The following is a 20,580-nucleotide window of genomic DNA, read 5'->3' as shown; positions in this document are numbered from 1 at the left end:
ATGTTGGCAATGTTCCCAGTAGCTGTGGCTGCAGATCTCTGCGAAGCAGGTGGCAGATCTCAGTGGCCACCTCCCTTCTGAATCGCAGCCTCCGAACACACTGCTCCTCAGACATGTTCAGATATGAGAACTGCTGGCGGTATACCCTGGGTGGGTAAGGCCTCCTGTGCCGATGCCTGTTGGCCCTTCTCCGTCTGGCCATGACTGAGCCCTTTGAATGCAATGCAGAAAGACAACGTTTCCACCCATTGCAGCTGTTAGATCCGTGATTCAGAGGATATGCTGTTATTAAATAATCACACGGATGCTGTACATTAATAATAAACAGGTCTTTACTGGAGGAGGGTAGTCTCAAGACTGGGGGTACAGAGGCATGCGCACAGCTTATATACCAGTGTGGTCACTGCCGGTACTACAGTATACAGGAGCTGTAAAAGTAGTTCTGACTTAAAGGCACATACACTACAATTCCTCCCCTTTTAGATTAGTAGTACCCCTAATATTCAAATAACAATTAACATTTCAACATGTACATTAAACAACAAAAGTCCATTTATAGATTCAGTCTTTGGGGCGGCTTCCTGACCCTTTCGGGATAGCGCCTCTCTGGAGGTTCTTGTTCTTGGTGCAGAGGCGATTCTGACCCCTTTTCATCGGATAGTTCATCGGGTTCCACTGCTACTGGGTCTGAAGTAGATGCTACCGGTATGTCGGGTTCATCCCCAGGTACTCGAGACATGGGGTTGACGCGTTCCTGTGACGCTAAGATCTGATCGACGTGGCATCTCACAATGTTCTCCCCGACATCCACTGTGTACATTAATGGCCCCTGTCTTGTACATATCGTTCCGGGTTGCCATTTCTCTGTTCGATAGTCACGGGCCAAGACTGGTTGCCCTACATTGAAGCTCCTTGTCGGCTTCTCATTGATGTGCTGGAATTGTTTGTCCTCAACATTTCTTCGCACATTTGGTCTGAGCAAGTCCAGACGAGATCTCAACCTTCGGTTAAAGAACATCATGGCCGGGGTCTGGTTGGTAACTGCATGTGTCGCGTTTCGGTAGGCTAATAAGAAATTGTCCATCTTATGCTGTAGTGGAATTTCATCGTCGCACATGGCCTTTATCGCCTTCTTAAAGGTTTGTACGAACCTCTCAGCCAATCCATTTGTGGCTGGATGATACGGGGCGGATGTGTAATGCCTTACCCCATTCCTTCTCATACATTTTTGGAACTCGTCGGACACAAACTGTATCAGAGCAAATCTGCTCTGGCAAACCGTTTCTGGCAAATATGGTCCGTAGGACTGCAATCGTTTTCTCTGTAGTGGTTGAAGACATTTTTATCACCTCAGGCCACTTTGAATGAGCATCCACTGCTATTAAGAACATTGAGTCCATGAATGGACCAGCAAAATCAATATGCACCCGTTGCCATGGAGAGGAGGGCCACTCCCATGGGTGTAGAGGGGCATGTGGTGGTGCATTTTGGACCTTCTGGCATCCTAAGCAGCTCTTAGTTAGGTCCTCGATTTGTTGATCGATTCCCGGCCACCACACATAAGCCCTAAGCAAGGCTTTTCATTTTCACTCCCCCCAGATGACCTTCATGTAGCTCATTTAGCACTCTCTCCCTTAACTATGGTGAAATCACCACTCTGGATCCACACATCACTGTCCCCTGGCATACTGACAGCTGTTCTCTTCTGGATGAGAATGCTGGCAACAGTGAGTCGCCATGTGTTGACCATCCCCTCACCGTCAATTCATATACCCGCGACAGCGTCGGATCATTGCGGGTCTCCTTCTCTATATCCACGTTTGTTACTGGCAATCGTTCAATTATTGACGAATAAAATATCTCGATAGGGTCCACTGCTGGTGCTTCCTCCACAGTAGGCAGTGGCAGGCGCGATAGCCCATCAGCGTTCCCATGCTGTTTCATGCCTTTATATTCTATTTCATATTGATTCGCCCCTAGAAACAGGGACCATCTTTGTAACCGCTGTGCAGTCATCACTGGAACGCCCTTCTTAGGATTAAAGATGGAGACCAGTGGTTGGTGGTCAGTCAGCAAGGTGAACTTCTGCCCATGCAGATAGTGGTTGAATTTTTTTACTCCCCATACTAGGCTGAGGGCCTCCCTGTCAATCTGGGCGTAGTTGCGCTCGGCTGAGGTTAGTGACCGAGACGCAAAGGCTACTGGCCTCTCCAACCCGTCTGGGAATTTGTGCGACAGCACCGCTCCAATACCATAGGGTGATGCATCACATGCCAAACGAATTGGTAGTGCTGGGTTGAAATGGGCCAACACCTCTTTTGATGTGATCAATATTTACACTTCTGGAAAGCTCATCTACGTTCGTCATCCCACTTCCATGGTACCCCTGTTTGCAGTAGGGTGTTCAGTGGGTGTAATACTGTAGACAAATTTGGTAAGAACTTGTGGTAGTAGTTTACCAGCCCGAGGAACGACCTCAGTTGTGACACATTTTCCGGTGCTGGTGCCTTGACTACTGCCTCAATCTTGTCAGGGGACTTATGTAACCCCTCTTCATCGATGACGTGGCCACAATACGAGATCTGTTTCTGGAAAAACTCGCACTTGTGGTGATTAGCTCGTAGTCCATACTCCTTTAATCTGGTGAGCACCTTCTCCAAGTTGGCGAGGTGATCACCGTCATTTTCGCCCGTGACCAAGATGTCGTCCAAATAACACTGGGTCCCTGGAATCCTTTGCAGGACCTGATCCATCACCCTTTGCCAGATAGCCGGAGCCGAGGCTACTCCAAACACCAGCCGGTTGTATTGATAGAGACCTTTATGAGTGTTGATCGTAAGGTATTGTTTCAAAGCTTCTTCTACCTCCATTTGCAAGTACGCTTGGGCTAGATCAATTTTGGTGAAGTGTTTACCTCCAGATAGCGAGGCGAAAATATCCTCAATTCGTGGAAGTGGATATTGTACCGTGTGAAGGACTGGGTTCACTGTCACCTTAAAATCCCCACAGATGCGGACCTTCTTTGGTTCCCCAGGCGTATTACTCAACGACCTCTTCATTACAGGAACGATGGGTGTAGCCCACTCACTCCAGTCCACTTTGGACAGTACTCCTGAACGTTCCAACCCTTCCAGCTCTGCTTCAACAGCTGGTCTGATCGCATAAGGCACTGGTCTGGCCTTCAAAAACTTTGGGCTTGCATTTTCCTCTATTTTAATCATTGCTGTTATTCCTTTTAGTGTTCCTAGTCCCTCCTGGAACACTTCTGTTGCGTCAGTTAGCATTTTTGACAGTCGTCCAGGTGTGACGTCGTCATCCTTTTTGGCCTCAACCTTCAGTGCCTGTATGGAATGCCAATCTAATTGTATCTTCCGGATCCATTCACGTCCTAGCAGTGGTGGTCCTCCATCTGGCAATACATATATATACATTTTAGGTATTTCCTGGCCTCTATATGTCACTTTCACCCTTATTTTTCCTTTGGAGTAGACTTTTTGCCCCGTATACGTCTTCAAGACAATCTCTGTAGCTTTCAAGGGTATGTGTGAAAATAGCCGCTTGTAGTCTCTTTGATTTATGACTGTTAGAGCTGACCCTGTGTCCAATTCCATTTTCACTTGGACTCTGTCTATCTTGAGTGTAACCCAGATAGTCTGGTGATCCTCCATTTCGGTTACCTTATGTAGTTTCAGACAACCCAGCTCCTTGCTTCCGGAGTCTGTGTCACTTTTCTGTTCGTCTGAACCACTGTCCATCACCTGGTGTACCTTTTTGTACTTCTCCTGTGGAGATTTCTTACTGTTGGTTTTCTTCCCAGACCTGCAGACTCTTGCTATGTGTCCTGCTTTCCCACACTGTCTGCACACTTGGTCCTTGAACCAACAATCTTTCTGGTCATGTGTTGTTCTGCCGCAGCGATAGCACTTCCCTGTTCCATAGGACATTTCGTTGGTGCCATATTCTTGCGGTCTCCGTTGTATCTCTGCAGCGCCCCTTGCAGCTGCTTCGTGTGATACTGCCATACTGAAAGCTTTGTCCAGCGTAATATCCTTTTCTGATAGAAGCCGTTTCTGGGTTCCTTCACTTTGTAGCCCACACACAAACTTGTCCCTTAACGTATCTGCTAGTCCCGCTCCAAACTGGCAGTGTTTCGATAGCTTGCGCAGTTCCATTAGGTACTCAGCATTGCTTTCATCTTTGTGTTGGTTCCTTTTATGGAACTTAAATCGTTCTGATATCAGCAGCGGTGTGGGGTTTAAGTGGTCCTGTAGGATTTCTACTATGCTTTCAAAATTCTTGTTTACCGGCTTCTCTGGGGTTATTAGATTTTGCAGTAACCCATAAGTTTTTGCACCCATGGAATTTAACAGAACCAGTGCTTTATTAGCATCTGGCACTTCATTCGCCCTGCAGTACACCTCAATACGTTCCACATATGTCGCCCAATCTTCGACTTCATTGTCGAACGTAGAGATACTGCCACTCTTCGGCATCCTTGGGTGTGAGTTAACTGTCAAAAATGGCGCCTCCCGCGCTTCCCCTTCTTCTCCGCTGGCACAAAATGGCGTCTCCCGCGCTTTCCTTCCTTCCCGCGCTCGCCCTTCTTCTCCACTACGGCTTCTAAAAATGGTGTCTCCCGCGCTCTTCCTTCTTCTCCGCGGCTCAATGGCGTCTCCCGTGCTCCCCTTTCTTCGCCCCGCGGACCCTGTTCAGCCCGTGAGCCCTGGCTGTGCTCTGCGCGTTCTTCTTTTTATATTTTTCGACGCCGCTCAGTCTAGAACCCGGCTGTTTATTTACCCTCTCTCTCTCCGGTTTGTTTTCTTTTTCTCGACGCCGCTCGGTGTTCAACCCCCGGCTGCGCCCTGCGCTCTTCACCCTCTGTCTTACCCCGTCGACGCTGCTCGGCTTTCTCTCCACCGTCGGTCGGCTCCAGCCGCCGCTGCTCGGGAAGGGTCTGCACTGGACCTGTCGTCGGTCTCTTGCTGCTCGTTGTGGCTGGGGAACCAAGCCCGGCTCTCCACAGCCTCCCCTGCGAAGTTCAATCTCTGCCTGACGGCTGGGTGGTTGCTCGTGGTCGACGCCCGTGTTCCTGGCCTCGACTATTTTTTTTTTTTAAGTTGCAGGTAGATTCGAATCGACACTCATCGCCACTGTTAGATCCGTGATTCAGAGGATATGCTGTTATTAAATAATCACACGGATGCTGTACATTAACAATAAACAGGTCTTTACTGGAGGAGGGTAGTCTCAAGACTGGGGGTACAGAGGCATGCGCACAGCTTATATACCGGTGTGGTCATTGCCGGTACTACAGTATACAGGAGCTGTAAAAGTAGTTCTGACTTAAAGGCACATACACTACAGCAGCCCCCATTATATGTGGCGACTCAAGGCTATGGCACTGAAAGTGAAATCCAAGTGCAAAGCTCTGGCCTGAAGGCAGAAGTGCCTGTGCGAGCATTGAGTCAAAGCAGAAAGCTCTCTCCCTTTGTCTCTCTGCAAATATCTGTCTCTCACACAGAAGGATTGGCACAAAATGGCTGCCACTTATAATGCAGGAGAGTCCCCTTTAAATAGCGCCCCCCGTGCCCCGCAGCGACTGGGAACCGTTCCCCTCTACCAGTCGCTGGGGGCGCCAGGCGCACAGAAGGGGGGCGCCACTGAAGTTCCGGATCGGGGCGCACCAAGGGCGTTGCACCATGAAATGACGTCAGGATCTGCGCGCGCAGCTGAGCGGGTGCTGCGGTTTTGCGCCGCCGCTAAATCTTGAGTGAAGTTCGCGAGAGGCGCAGATCGCGCCGCGCCCGGGCGCTAGCCGCTTAGCGCCCCACTTCTCCTCCTCCTAAGGCGCTAGCGGCTGGCGCTAACAACTGAATTTCTAGGCCTTTGTGTTCTCCTCACAGCTTACTGTCCCACCTAGCTTTGTATCTTCAGCAAACTTGGATACATTACACTCGGTCCCGTCATCTAGCTCATTAAGATAGATTGTAAATAGCTGATTTAAAACACTGATCCTTGCGGCACCCCACTAGTTACAGCCTGCCAACCTGTCATAGAATCATAGAATGGTTACAGCATGGAAGAAGGCCATTCGGTCCGTCAAGCCCGTGCCAACTCTCAGCTAGACCCACTCCCCGCCCTTTTTCCTTCAGATACTTATCCAACTCACTTTTGAAAGATAAAATTGAATCTGCCTCCACCACCCTTTCAGGCAATGCATTCCAGATCCTAACCACTCGCTGCGTAAAAAAGTTTTTTCTTACGTCGCCTTTGGTTCTTTTGTTAATCATCTTAAATCTGTGTCCTCTGGTTCTCGACCTTTCTGTCAATGGGAACAGTTTCTCTCTATCTGCTCTGCCCAGACCCCTCATGATTTTGAACACCTCTATCAAATCTCTTCTCAATCTTCTCTGCTCCAAGGAGAACAACCCCAGCTTCTCCAGTCTATCAACGTAACTGAAGTCCCTCATTCCTGGAATCATTCTTATAAATCTTTTCTGCTTCTCTAAGGCCTTCACATCCTTCCTAAAGTGCGGTGCCCAGAATTGGACACAATACTCCAGTTGGGGCTGAACCAGTGTTTTATACAGATTCATCATAATTTCCACACTTTTGTACTCTATACCTCTATTTATGAAGCCCAGGATCCTGTAAGCATTTTTAACTAATTTCTCAACCTGTCCTGCCGCCTGCAACGATTTGCGCACACATATCCGCAGGTCTCTCTGTTCGTGCGCCCCCTTTAAGATTGTACCATTTACTTTATATTTCCTCTCCTCATTCTTTCTACTAAAATGTATCACTTCACACTTTTCTGCATTAAATTTCATCTGCCATGTGTCCGCCCATTTCACCAGCCTTTCTATGTCTTCCTGAAGTCTATCATTCTCCTCCTCACTGTTCACTATACTTCCAAGTTTTGTGTCATCTGCAAATTTTGAAATTGTGCCCTGTACACCCATGTCTAAGTCATTAATATATATCAAGAAAAGCAGTGGACTAGAACCGACCCCTGGTGAACACCACTGTATACCTTCCTCCAGTCCAAAAAACAATCGTTCACCACTACTCTCTGTTTCTTGTCACTTAGCCAATTCTGTATCCATGCTGCCACTGTCCCTTTTATTCCATGGGCTTCAACTTTGCTGACAAGCCTATTATGTGGCACTTTGTCGAACGCCTTTTGGAAATCCATGTACACCACGTCAACCGCATTACCCTCATCAACCCTCTCTGTTACCTCATCAAAAAACTCGGTCAAGTTGGTTAAACATGATTTGCCTTTAACAAATCCATGCTGGCTTTCCTTAATTAATTCACACCTATCCAAGGGACTGTTAATTTTATCCCTGATTACTGTTTCTAAAAGTTTCCCCACTCCCGAGGTTAAACTGACTGGCCTGTAGTTGCTGGGTTTATCTTTACACCTTTTTTTGAACAATGGTGTAATATTTGCAATTCTCCAGTCCTCTGGCACCACCCCCGTATCTATGGAGGATTGGAATATTATGGCCAGTACCTCTGCGATTTCCGCCCTCAATTCCCTCAGCATCCTAGGATGCATCCCATCTGCTCCTGGTGATTTATCTACTTTAAGTACAGCTAGCCTTTCTAATGCCTCTTTATCAATTTTTATCCTATCAAGTGCCTCCACGACCTCCTCCTTCACTATGTCTATGGCCGCATCCTCTTCTTTGGTGAAGACAGATGCAAAGTACGCGTTTAGTACCTCAGCCATACCTTCTGCCTCCATGCATAGGTCTCCTTTTTGGTCCCTAATCGGCCCCACCCATCTTACTACCCTTTTGATGGTTGGGGTCAAGGGTCATTTTGCCACAATCAGATACACTGCGGACACTCATTGTCTAAACCCACACATTTGGTTTGGGTATTGCAGGGCGCTTAATGTTGTGGAACTGGACCCAGCAGGAGCCGGCACCGGGAGCAGCACTGTTCTTACCTGGGGCTTGTGCTGAATGTTTGCTTTGGGCCATGCTGCTCTCCTCGCTCCTCCTTCGCGCCACGCTCAGTCGGTGAGAGGCTCAGGTTCAAGGGGGATGCCAAATGCTCAGAACTGCCGTAAACCTGCAACATGGTGAAAAATTAAAAATTCACAACCTGAATTTTCAACAAATTAAAGACAGAATTATAAGAATGAATTGAACACTTGCAGTGCCACAGAATTACATCACAAAGCACTTCACACAATGAATCCATTTCTTGAAATGCAGTAGCACATAAGGCTAGATAGATGGCAGCAGTGCGATAAATGACCAATTCATCTATAGTTCCTCAATTGGTTAAGGGAGGTTGTAGACAGCACAAGGTGAACTCCTTGCTCTTCAAACAGTCCCATGGGACCTTTAACATCTACCTGAATCTGCAGATGGGACCCCAATTTAACGTCACATCTGGAGGACAATACAGCACTCCCTCAGTACTGCCCCTCCGACAGTGCGGCGCTCCTTCAGTACTGCCCCTCCGACAGTGCGGCGCTCCCTCAGTACTGCCCCCCCGACAGTACAGCGGTCTCTCAGTACTAAACCTCCGACAGTGCAGCGCTCCCTCAGTACTGACCCTCCGACAGTGCGGCGCTCCCTCAGTACCGCCCCTCCGACAGTGCGGCGCTCCCTCAGTACTGCCCCTCCGACAGTGTGGCGCTCCCTCAGTACTGGCCCCTCCAACAGTGCAGCGCTCCCTCAGTACTGCCCCTCCGACAGTGCAGCGCTCCCTCAGTACTGCCCCTCCGACAGTGCAACGCTCCCTCAGTACTGACCCTCCGATAGTGCAGCGCTCCTTCAGTACTGCCCCTCTGACAGTGTGGCACTCCCTCAGTACTGCCCCTCTGACAGTGCAGCTCTCCCTCAGTACTGACCCTCCAACAGTCCAGCTCTCCCTCAGTACTGCCCCTACGACAGTGCGGCACTCCCTCAGTACTGCCTCTACGACAGTGCAGTGCTCCCTCAGTACTGCCCCTCCGACAGTGCGGCGCTCCCTCAGTACTGCCCCTCCGACTGTGCGGCGCTCTCTCAGCACTGCCCCTCCGACAGTGCAACGCTCCCTCAGTACTGACCCTCCGATAGTGCAGCGCTCCTTCAGTACTGCCCATCTGATAGTGCAGCGCTCCCTCAGTACTGCCCCTCTGACAGTGCGGCGTTCCCTCAGTACTGCCCCTCTGACAGTGCAACGCTCCCTCAGTACTGCCCCTCTGATAGTGCAGCGCTCCCTCAGTACTGCCCCTCCGACAGTGCAACGCTCCCTCAGTACTGACCCTCCGATAGTGCAGCGCTCCTTCAGTACTGCCCCTCTGACAGTGCAGCGCTCCCTCAGTACTGCCCCTCTGACAGTGCAGCGCTCCCTCAGTACTGTACTGGAGTTTCCCCCATTCTGCTCCTGCCGTACCTTACTGAATCGGTGTGAACAGGATGAAAATTGCCTTATCTCCAGAGACGATTCTTCATCATTCGTGTCCTCATCCTCCTCTGACGCTAAGTGCTGATACTTCTCCGAGCGTGCTGCAAAAACGCACAGAACAAGTTACTCACAGCTCACAAAGCAACCACTGGACCGCTAGGGACAACCACTGCACACTGACACTAGGTCTGGGAATTACTGGCAGAGCTGTTCTCTAGCGACCCTCTACCAGCAGAAATTAATAAATCGCTGTTGCCATGTGATTTTATAACTGAGCGTTTCGAGCTTCTCCATTTTAACTCACTGTCAAAGTAGCTGGTATCATCATCAGACTCCAGCTGAGGGATGAACTCTGCTTTCTGGCGAAGCAACCCATTCCAGTCCAGCTGAGTGAAGAAGTTGTGTTGTTTCACCTCGAGAGCTCCACCTGCACACCAGACAATAGTTTGAAATGACCAAGGAGCTTAATGGGTTAATTCCCCACCCGGTGTGGTACTGAGTCCCACAGACCAGCACAGGCCCAGTGACCAGCGCAATCCCATCCCCCGCCTGGTGTGATGCAGAGTCCCACAGACCAGCACAGACCCAAAGACCAGTACAGTCCCACAGAGCAGCACAGGCCCAACCCCGCCTGGTGCGGTACTGAGCCCCACAGAACAGCACAGTCCCAGGTCCCATCCCACATTGGATTGGAAGATTGCCAATGCCATTCCATTATTTAAGAAGGGTAAGAGAGATAGACGGGGAAATCATAGGCCTTTTGGTCCAACGTCTGTTGTTGGAGAGTTACTAGAACCTGTTATTTAGGGACAGAGTGACTGAACATTTGGACAAATTTGAGCTGATCAGAGAGCCAGCATGAATTTGTGATTGGTAAGTCATGTCTAACTAACCCAGTTGAATTTTTTGAGGAGATCACAAACGTGGTGATAAGGGAGTGTCTATGGATGTTATTTATATGGACTTCCAGAAGACATTCAACAAGGTTACATATAAGCGACTGTTAACAAAAATGAGTGTGCGTGGAATTGGAGGCAACCTATTGGCTTGGATAGGGAATTGGTTAGGAGTTAGGAGATAGAAAGTAGGGATAATGGGTATGTACTCCAATTGGCAGCATATGACGAGTGGTGTTCCACAGGGATCTATACTGGGGCCTCAGCTTTTTACTATATTTATAAATGACTTGGATGAAGGAATAGAGAGCCGTATATCCAAGTTTGCTGACAACACCAAGTTAGGAGGCACAGTAACTAGTGTAGATAAGAACATAAGAAATAGGAGCAGGAGTAGGCTACTTGGCCCTTCGAGCCTGCTCCGCCATTCAGTATGATTATGGCTGATCTTCTACTTCATTTCCACTTTCCTGCCCGAGCTCCATATCCCTCGATTCCCTTAATATTCAAAAATCTATCGATCTCTATCTTGAATATACTCAACGACTGAGCCTCCACAGCCCCCTGGGGGAGAGAATTCCAAAGATTCACCACCCTCTGAGTGAAGACATTTCTCCTCATCTCAGTCTTAAAAGGCCGATCCCTTATTCTGAGACTGTGACCTCTGGTTCTAGACTCCCCCGCCAGGGGAAACATCCTCCCTGCATCTGCCCTGTCAAGCCTTGTAAGAATTTTGTATGTTTCAATGAGATCACCTTTCATTCTTCCAAACCTAATCTCTCCTCATAAGACAAGCCCCCCATCCCAGGAACCAGTCGGGTGAACCTTCGTTGCACTCCCTCTATGGCAAGTATATCCTTCCTTAAGTATGGAGATCAAAACTGTACACAATACTCCAGGTGTGGTTTCACCAGGGCCCTATATAATTGCAGTAAGGCGTCTTTACTCTTATACTCAAATCCCCTTGTAATAAAGGCCAACATACCATTTGCTTTCCCAATTGCTTGCTGTACCTGCATGTTAACCTTCACTGATTCGTGTACAAGGACACACAGATCCCTCTGAGCACCAACATTTCCCAATCTCTCACCATTTAAAAAATATTCTGCTTTTCTATTTTTCCTACCAAAGTGGATAACTTCACATTTCTCCACATTATATTCTATTTGCCATGTTCTTGCCCATTCACTTAGCAAGTCTATATGCCCTTGAAGCCTCCTCACAACTTAAATTCCCACCCAGCTTTGTATCATCAGCAAATTTGGATATATTACATTTGGTCCCCTCATCATTGATGTAGATTGTGAATAGCTGAGGCCCAAGCATTGATCCTTGCGGTACCCCACTAGTTACAGCCTGCCAACCTGAAAATTACCCGTATATTCCTACTCTCTGTTTTCTGTCCATTAACCAATCCTCAATCCATGTTAGTATATTATCCCCAATCCCATGAGCCCTAATGTTGTTTAATAACCTCTTGTGTGGCACCTGATCGAATGCCTTCTGAAAATCCAAATACACCACATCCACTGGTTCCCCCTTATCTATTCTGCTAGTTACAACCTCAAAAAACTCCACCAGATTTGTCAAACACGATTTCCCTTTCATAAATCTGTGTTGACTCTGCCCAATCCTATTATTATTTTCTAAGTGCCCTGTTACCATGTCCTTAATAATAGATTCTAGCATTTTCCCTACTACTGATGTCAGGCTAACCGGTCTGTAGTTCCCTGTTTTCTCTCTCCCTCCTTTCTTAAATAGTGGGGTTACATTTGCTACCTTCCAATCCACGGGAACCATTCCAGAATCTATGGAATTTTGGAAAATGACAACCAATGCATCCACTATGCCTATAGCCACCTCTTTCAAAACCCTAGGATGTAAGCCATCAGGCCCAGGGGATTTATCGGCTTTCTGTCCCATTAATTTCTCCAGTACCTTTTTTTACTAATATTAATTTCTTTCTGTTCCTCATTCTCGCTAGAGCATTGGTTCTCCACTATTTCCGGGAAGTATTTTGCGTCTTCTTCCGTGAAGACAGACACAAAGCACATGAATTTCACAGGGCCATGGAGGTGGGAATGGAGGTGTGTGGGGGGTTAAAATTGCAAAAAGTGGCGTGCGGGCCCAACCCCGCCTCCATGCAATTTTCAAGACATCGTGTTTACTGCTCCCGTCTCCGTCCTGCCTCCAAGAGGCGGGATAGGCCCTTAAGGCCCTTAACAAACACTAAATTGCCTCTATTGTCCCATTTTGAAAGGTCTTTGTGATTTTAACCCTTTTCCCACGTGAAGCACGCCTGCTCTGAAACACGACGGTGAAACCTGGCGGGAGAACAATTGGATTGCTGACTATTAGCTGCAGCTCCACCATTAAATAGGAGATTTGATCAGTCATCATTTGCAGGTGGCAGGAATTTGTTGTCTCAGGTCTGGGGGAACTTTTAGAAGGCATAACCACAGCTGTGGAAGTTTGGAGCCTGACACCCATCTCCAGTGTGACCTCCTGGGAAACCCCTCTCGCCATCTTGACTGAGCGCTTCCTCAACTGAGGCATATACCAGAAGCATGGGAGCCATTTATTTCCTTCCCTTCTGGACATCAGATGAGGACGAAGACCAGCCGCGGCAGCAGCAGAACCATGAACAACAGCACCACCAACAGCAGCAGCAACAACAGGAGCGCCAGGGTCTCCAGAATCGTCGTGGTTTGCTGTGCACTTCACAACGTGGCACAGCATCGTGGCTTGCAGATTCCTGAGGACCAAGTGGCTCCTCACATATCCTCCTCAGATGAGGAGGAGGAGGAGGAGGAGGAGGTGGAGGAGGAGGTGGAGGAGAGCGAAAACGAACATCTTGCAGAATCCCATCAACCAGTGGCAGCAGTACACGAGAACATTGCTGCCCGGGATGCAAGGAACGCACTCATCCTGGCCAGATTTGCTTAGCCTAGCCAATCAAGCACTTCTGCCTCACAGCCTCTTACCAGAGCTTCGACAATGGCCAAGAACCAGCGGATTCCTAACAATTTGACCACCATACTGACAATTGCAAGTAATCCTAAGCCCTCAATGTGGAAGTCCCATTAGCGAAATGACACACGCCACAACTGCAGCAGTAGCCATCAGATTTTTTATTTACAGTAACCATTTGATGGCTTTTTAACATTAAACATCAAATTTCACCCAAGTGACTACCCTTGTGACTATTTGTGCAGTATCTTTCTCTTACGCGTGCCCCTACGTGGTGCTTCCCCTGTGGCTTCAGCAGATGTGGAGGCCCCTTGCTCAGTTTCTTGCTGCTCCTGTCTCGACGCCTTTGGCGGGTGTCCTCTGGGGTTGCGAACCTGTGCGGGCTCGCCAACAGCCTGCTGCTCCCGCGGCTGTGCAGGGGTTGAGACGCCGATCTCAGTTGGGTGTGGACTCTGGTGGGGCTCTGACCGAGGGCTCTGCAGTGGCATGGAAGTGTGAGCGCTTGGAGAGGAGCCCCCACTTCCTTGATGTCTGCCACCAACTTCCCTCTCATGGGTCAGGACCCCCTCAGCGCTTGCAAGTGGCTTGAGAGCACCTTGCTGCACTTCAGGGGGGCCATGGGGACCCATATCTGCACTGGCAGTCCTACTCAGAAGGACTTCCATGAAGGTCTGGTTTCTCTGTTCAATAGATGACCATCACTCCTCCAGAGATGTCATTCTATTCAGAACACTCACCATGTTTTCTGCACTCTGGCGACTTATCACCTCCATGGAGGTTACCATCCTTTCCATGCTGATGCATTCATGCGCCAATGACTCCACAAAGGCTCTGCTCATGTTCGCAATGGACTCCTCCATTCGCTCCACACTCGCAGCGACCCTGGAGACAAAACCTGCCAGAGACTCTTGCATCTGCTCCTGGAGTTCCAGCACCGCTGATCTTGTGGATGGACCCAGAGGCAGAGGGTCGACATGCAGCTGAGCCGAGCTGGGAGAGTCCTGCGCCCTCCGACTAGGACTCTCCACTGCTGTCCCTGTCTCTACCATCTGCTGATGCTCACTTGTGAGCTGTGATACACCAGGTGACAACACTACTCTATCTCGCGAAGGTCCCACCGAGGTGTGAGTGTCTGCACTGGTGCTGGGTGCGCTGAATTCTGCTGATGCTGCGCCCTCAGAGGTTGCAGCTTCCTCTGAGGAGTCTGGATGCTCAGGCTCTTCCTCCTGGCTAGTGGGGACGGGTGCTGTCGATGGTCCTGTGGGGGAGTAAAGGAAAGAGTCAGAGATGTGATGCCAAGATTACATGCACATTGCATATTGCAGATGATCATAAGTCCATCTGTTAGAGCTTCAGAATCATTATCAGCGACTCATGCAATGTCAATGAGAGAGATGGAAAACTATTCTGTCACCAGCTTGCTGTGATGCACCCGTCTGTCCGTCCCCCACTTGCACATCGTCCTCCACTCCCACGATCTCCAGGACCACATCCTCCCAGGGGGTGAGCTGGGCTACTGAGGGTGGCCCTCCTCCTGTCCTCGCTCTTTCCCTCTTATTGTGAGCTCTCTTTTCCTGCAATGAGGGAGACAAGTGGAGTTTGAGTGAGAGTGAAGGAGTGAGTGTAGAGAATCCATAGCATAGGTGCTTAGAAGGAGACAAAGATGGAGTGAGGTGGCAAGACCAAGGGCCCTCCCTGTGTGTTGTAAGTTGTTTTCATAGCATCACAGTGATAGGGAGTGTGAGGGCTGCATAGTCGAATAGTTAGGTGAATGTGCCCATAGAGAGAGAGAGAAAGGGTAAGGGTGCATGGATGTCAGTGTCAAGTGGGATGTGGAGGAAGAGATTGCTAAAGCTGAGTGCTGGTGAGGAGAGGCAATGGGGATCTGATTGAGGGTGATGGGAAATTCATACTCACTTTTCCAGTGCGCAGAAGGTCATGAAACCTCTTCCTGCACTGAAGCCAGGTTCTGCGGGTTATCAACAAAGAGTTAACCTCCTGGGCCACCTGGATCCACATAGCCTTGGCCTGCTGGAGAGGCTTCTTCCTCCCTGAAGAAGGGAAGAGCCCTCTTTATTGGCTCTTGCTCCCTCCACTAAAGCTTGCAGGGCAACGTCATCAAACCTGGGAGCAGACCCAGGTCTCTCGCTGGTCATTCTGCCTCCAGGTCCCTCTAGCATGAAAGGGCAAAAGGTTGGCAGTCTGCAGAAGAAGCAAGGCTTCTTGCAGGCCTTAAATGTAGCAGCAATGATGACATAATCTGAGGCGAGTTTCAGACTGAAAAAACTAATTGGGCCATGGATTCCCACACGCTGGAACTCAATTGCCCACTTAAGTTAAAATCGCTTCATTCTCCCACATCGATTTAGAATCGGGTGGCTAACACGAAAAGCAGATTACACGACCCCAGCCCGCCCCAGTGACAAAATCCAGCCCAAAGTATTTTGTTTAATTTCTCTTCCATTTCCTTATTCCCCATTGTAATTTCTCCTGTCTCAGACTGTAAGGGACCCACATTTACTTTTGCTAATTTTTTCCTTTTTACATACCTATAGAAGCTTTCACAGTCTGTTTTTATGTCTCTCGCTAGTTTACTCTCATATTCTGTTTTCCCTTTCTTTATCAATTTCTATGGTCCTCCTTTGCTGAATTCTAAAATCCTCCCAATCCTCAGCCTTACTATTCTTTTTGGCAACATTATAAGCCTCTTCCTTTGATCGAATACTATGTTTAACTTCTCCTGTTAGCCACGGATGAATCACTTTTCCTGTGGGTTTTTTGTGCCTTAAAGGAATGTATATTTGTTGTAAATTATCAATTAATTCTAAATGCTAGCCATTGCTTGTCTACTGTCATACCTTTTAATGTAGTTTCCCAATCTACGTTAGCCAACTCGCCCCACATACCTACGTAGTTTGCTTTGTTTAGATTTAAGACCCTAGTTTTGGATTTAACTAAATCACTTTCAAACTCAATCTAAAAGTCTATCATATTATGGTCACTCTTCCCTAAAGGCCCCTTTACTACAAGGTTATTAATAAACCCTTTCTCATTGCACAATCTAAATTAGATCTAAAACAGCCTGTTCCCTAGTTGGTTCCTCAATATACTGATCTAGAAAACTATTTTGTATACATTCCATGGGCAGGATTTTCATTGGGCCGTGGAGGCGGGATTGGAGGCGTGTGGGGGGGTTAAAATCCTGAAAACAGGGGGCACAAACCTATCCCGCCCCCAACCCGCCTCCATGCCAGTTTCAAAGGAGGCGGGTACCCGACCCGCATTGGAACCCGCCTCCCCAAGGCGGGAAGGGGATTAGTGCCAATTAACTGCCTGTTAACAGGTAGTTAACAGGCAGTTTTTAGCCTAATCCCTATTTTCATTCTAGAAGTGTGGGATTCCCAACGGCTCCAAACCACGCCAAGTTAGCGAGGCGGGCCATCGGGCTGAAGGGCTTGGAGGGATCGAGATGTCCGGTGTTCAGGTGAGTGATGGGTGCATGAGTGCAGAGGTAAGTGTGTTTGGTGTGTTTAAAGTGTTTAAAGAAGTTTTACAGCCTTCCTTCCTTCAGGTCTCGGGAGTCCCTCATCTCACTGGCACAGAAAGCAGAATGGCCGCGATCTGTCAAAAATTGCAGCATTCAGCTTTCTGTTCCGAAGAGATCTCTAAATCATCCTGAGAGGAAGGAATTAACTTAGAGTACAGATTGTCAGTGTTTGACAGCTTCAAACAGCTGTGAAACGCTGATATTTCATCTGTCAAAGGGTCTTGACAGATGAAATATCAATCTGTGACGTCATCTGTTGCCGGGTGGCCCTTAATTGGCCTGCTGAGCCCGCTGGGCGGGCTCAACAAGGTCAATCAAGTCAAAATTGCGTGGATTGGCTACAACTCGATGGAGGCGGGACTACAACCCTGAAAGTTGTAGTCCCGCCTCCTACCCGCCTCCTCAATGAAAATCCAGCCCCATGAATTCATCCTCCACACTATTACTGCAAATTTAGTTTGCCCAGTCTATATGTAGATTAAAGTCCCCCATGATCACCATTTTACCCTTGCTACATGCACCACTAATTTCCTGATTTATTCTTTGCCCTACATTACAACTACTCTTTGGGGCCTATAAACAACTCCCACCAATGTTTTCTGCCCCTTGCTGTTTCTTAGCTCCACCCAAACTGATTCTACTTCTTGATTTTCGGCGCTAAGATCCTTTCTCTCTACTGTCTTTATCCCATCCCTATCACGGCTAACCCTCCTCTTTTCTATTTTGCCTATCTCTTCTAAAAGTTAAGTATCCTGGAATATTTAGTTCCCAACCTTCGCCACTTTGCAACCACATCTCTGTTATGGCTATTAGATCAAACCTGTTCATTTCTACCTGCACCATTAATTCATCTATTTTGTTGCGAATGCTTTGTGCATTCCGATATAGTGCCTTTAGCTTTGACTTATTTCTCTTTTTCCCTGATGTCACCTTAGTCCCTGATGCCCGATTACCTTTGTTGCTCTCTCTGTCCCTTCCTGACCCACTCTGCTTATTTTTACCCAAAACTCTACTCTGCTCTCGAGCCTTGACATTTCTCTCGCTGCTTTTAAATTTACTCTTTCCCGAATCTTCCCACCAACGCCCCCCCTTCATTAGTTTAAAGCCCTGTCTACTGCCCTCGTTATTCAGTTCGCCAGGATCTGAACTGAAACCCCTTCCTCCCACACCACTCTTTGAGCCACACATTTAAACCTCTAATCTGTTTGGTCCTATGCCAATTTGCACGTGGCTCAGGTAACAATCCAGAGATTATTACCTTTGAGGTTCTGCTTTTTAATTTGGATCCTAGCTCCTCAAGCTCCCTCAGCAGAACCTATGTCGTTGGTTCCTACATGGACCATGACAACTGGATCCTACATAAGAACATAATAAACAGGAGCAGGAGTCGGCCATTCAGCCCCTCGAGCCTGCTCTGCCATTCAATAAGATCACGGCTGATCCAATCTTGGCCTCAACACCACTTTCCCGCTCTCTCCCCATACCCCTCGACTCCCTGTAGTTCAAATGTCTGTCAAACTCCGCCTTGAATATATTCAGTGACTCCGCCTCCACAGCTCTCTGGGGTAGAGAATTCCAAAGATTCACGACCCTCTGAGAGAAGAAATTCCTCCTCATCTCTGTCTTAAATGGGTGACCCTTTATTCTGAAACTATGCCCCCTAGTTCTAGATACCCCCACAAGGGGAAACATCCTCTCTGCATCTACCCTGTCAATCCCCCTCAGAATCTTATATGTTTCAATAAAATCACATCTCATTCTTCTAAACTCCAATGAGTATAGGCCCAACCTGCTCAACCTTTTGTCATACGTCAACCCCTTCATCCCAGGAATCAACCTAGTGAACCTTCTCGGACTGCCTCCAATGCAAGTATATCCCTCCTTAAATATGGAGACCAAAACTGTACACAGTACTCCAGGTGCAGTCTCACCAGCGCCCTGTAAAGTTGCATCAAAGTTTCCCTACTTTTATACTCCATTCCCGTTGCAATAAAGGCCAACATTCCATTAGCCTTCCTAATTACTTGCTGTACCTACATGCTAACGTTTTGTGTTTCATGTACTCGGACCCCCCGATACCTTTGTACCGCAGCGTTTTGTAGTCTCACTCCATTTAAATAATAATTTGTTCTTTCATTCTTCCTTCCAAAGTGGATAACCTCACATTTTCCCACATTATACTCCATCTGCCAAATTTTTGCCCACTCACTTAACCTATCTACATCCCTTTGCAGACTCTGTGTCCTCCTCACAATTTGCTTTCCCACCTATCTTTGTTATCATCAGCAAATTTGGCTACAGTACACTCGGTCCCTTCATCCAAGTCATTAATATAGATTGTAAATAGTTGAGGTCCCAGCACTGATCCCTGTGGCACCCCACTAGTTACTGATTGCCAAACGGAAAATGACCCATTTATCCCGACTCTCTGTTTTCTGTTAGTTAGCCAATCCTCTATCCGTGCCAATATATTACCCCCAACCCCGTGCGCTCCTATCTTCTGCAGTAACCTTTTATGTGGCACCTTATCGAATGCTTTCTGGAAATCCAAATACACCACATCTACTGGTTCCCCTTTATCCACCCTGTTTGTTACATCCTCAAAGAACTATTGCAAATTTGTCAAACACGATTTCCCTTTCATAAAACCAAGCTGACTCTGCTTGATTGTCTTATGATTTTCTAAATGTCCTGCTATTACCTCCTCAATAATGGATTCCAACATTTTCCCAATGACAGATCTTAGGCTAACTGGTCTATAGTTTCCTGCTTTCTGTCTCCCTCCTTTCTTGATGAATAGTGACGTTACATTTGCAGTTTTCCAATCCGCTGGGACCTCTCCAGAATCCAGGGAATTTTGGTAGATTACAACCAACGCATCCACTATCCCTGCAGCCACTTCTTTTAAGACCCTAGGATGCAGGCCATTGGGTCCAGGGGACTTGTCGGCCCTTTGCCCCATTAGTTTAGCCCCTAGTACTTTTTCTCTAGTGATAGAGATGGTTTTAAGTTCCTCCCTCCCTACAGCCCCTTGATTATCTATTATTATTGTGATGTTTTTAATGTCTTCTACCGTGAAGACCGATCCAAAATAATTGTTTAGAGTCTCTGCCATTTCTCTATTTCCCATTATTAATTCCCCAGTCTCATCCTCTAAGGGACCAACGTTTACTTTAGCTACTCACTTCCTTTTTATATACTCCCCCTCTCACTCCAAGTTCTTCTCCAACCGCAAAGAGATGTCTTTAACCCTGACACCAGGCAAGCAACAGGGCCTTGGTGAGACCACATCTTGAGTATTGTGTGCAGTTTTGGTCGCCTTATCTGAGGAAGGATGTTCTTGCCATGGAAGGAGTGCAGTGAAGATTCACCAGGCTGCTACCTGGGATGGCAGGAATGACGTATGAGGAGAGATTGGGTCAATTGGGCTTGTACTCACTGGAGTTTAGAAGAATGAGAGGGGATCTCATTGAAACTTATAAAATTCTAACAGGACTAGACAGACTAGATGCAGGAAGGATGTTCCCGATGGTCGGAAAGTTCAGAACCAGGGGTCACAGTCTAAGGATAAGGGGTAAGCCATTTAGGACAGAGATGAGGAGGAATTTCTTCACCCAGAGAGTGGTGAACCTGTGGAATTCTCTACCACAGAAGGCAGTAGAGGCCAATTCATTAAATATATTCAAGAAGGAGTTGGATATATTTCTTAAGGCTAAAGGGATCAAGGGATATGGGGAGAAAGCAGGGACAGGG

The 20,580-nt window shown here is 47.8% G+C and overlaps 1 protein-coding gene across 2 annotated transcripts in view; it reads right to left on the bottom strand.

Moving 5' to 3' along the window:
• The window catches only part of LOC147107937 (microtubule-associated serine/threonine-protein kinase 3-like), a 177,255-nt gene that overhangs the window by 47,406 nt on the left and 109,269 nt on the right, over positions 1–20,580 (bottom strand). For both annotated transcript variants that reach the window (XM_086004302.1, XM_086004303.1), the window contains 3 exons: positions 9,719–9,841; positions 9,403–9,515; positions 7,961–8,085 (listed from right to left, as the gene is read on the bottom strand). In XM_086004302.1, coding sequence (XP_085860428.1) covers positions 7,961–8,085; positions 9,403–9,515; positions 9,719–9,841 — 361 coding nt within the window. The remainder of the gene's footprint in view (positions 1–7,960; positions 8,086–9,402; positions 9,516–9,718; positions 9,842–20,580) is intronic.

The sequence above is a fragment of the Somniosus microcephalus genome, chromosome 13, assembly GCF_052327205.1.
Source record: "Somniosus microcephalus isolate GS21.2 chromosome 13, FLI_Smic_1.0, whole genome shotgun sequence".
Taxonomy (NCBI): domain Eukaryota; kingdom Metazoa; phylum Chordata; class Chondrichthyes; order Squaliformes; family Somniosidae; genus Somniosus; species Somniosus microcephalus.
This window is presented reverse-complemented; position numbering and strand designations above follow the sequence as displayed.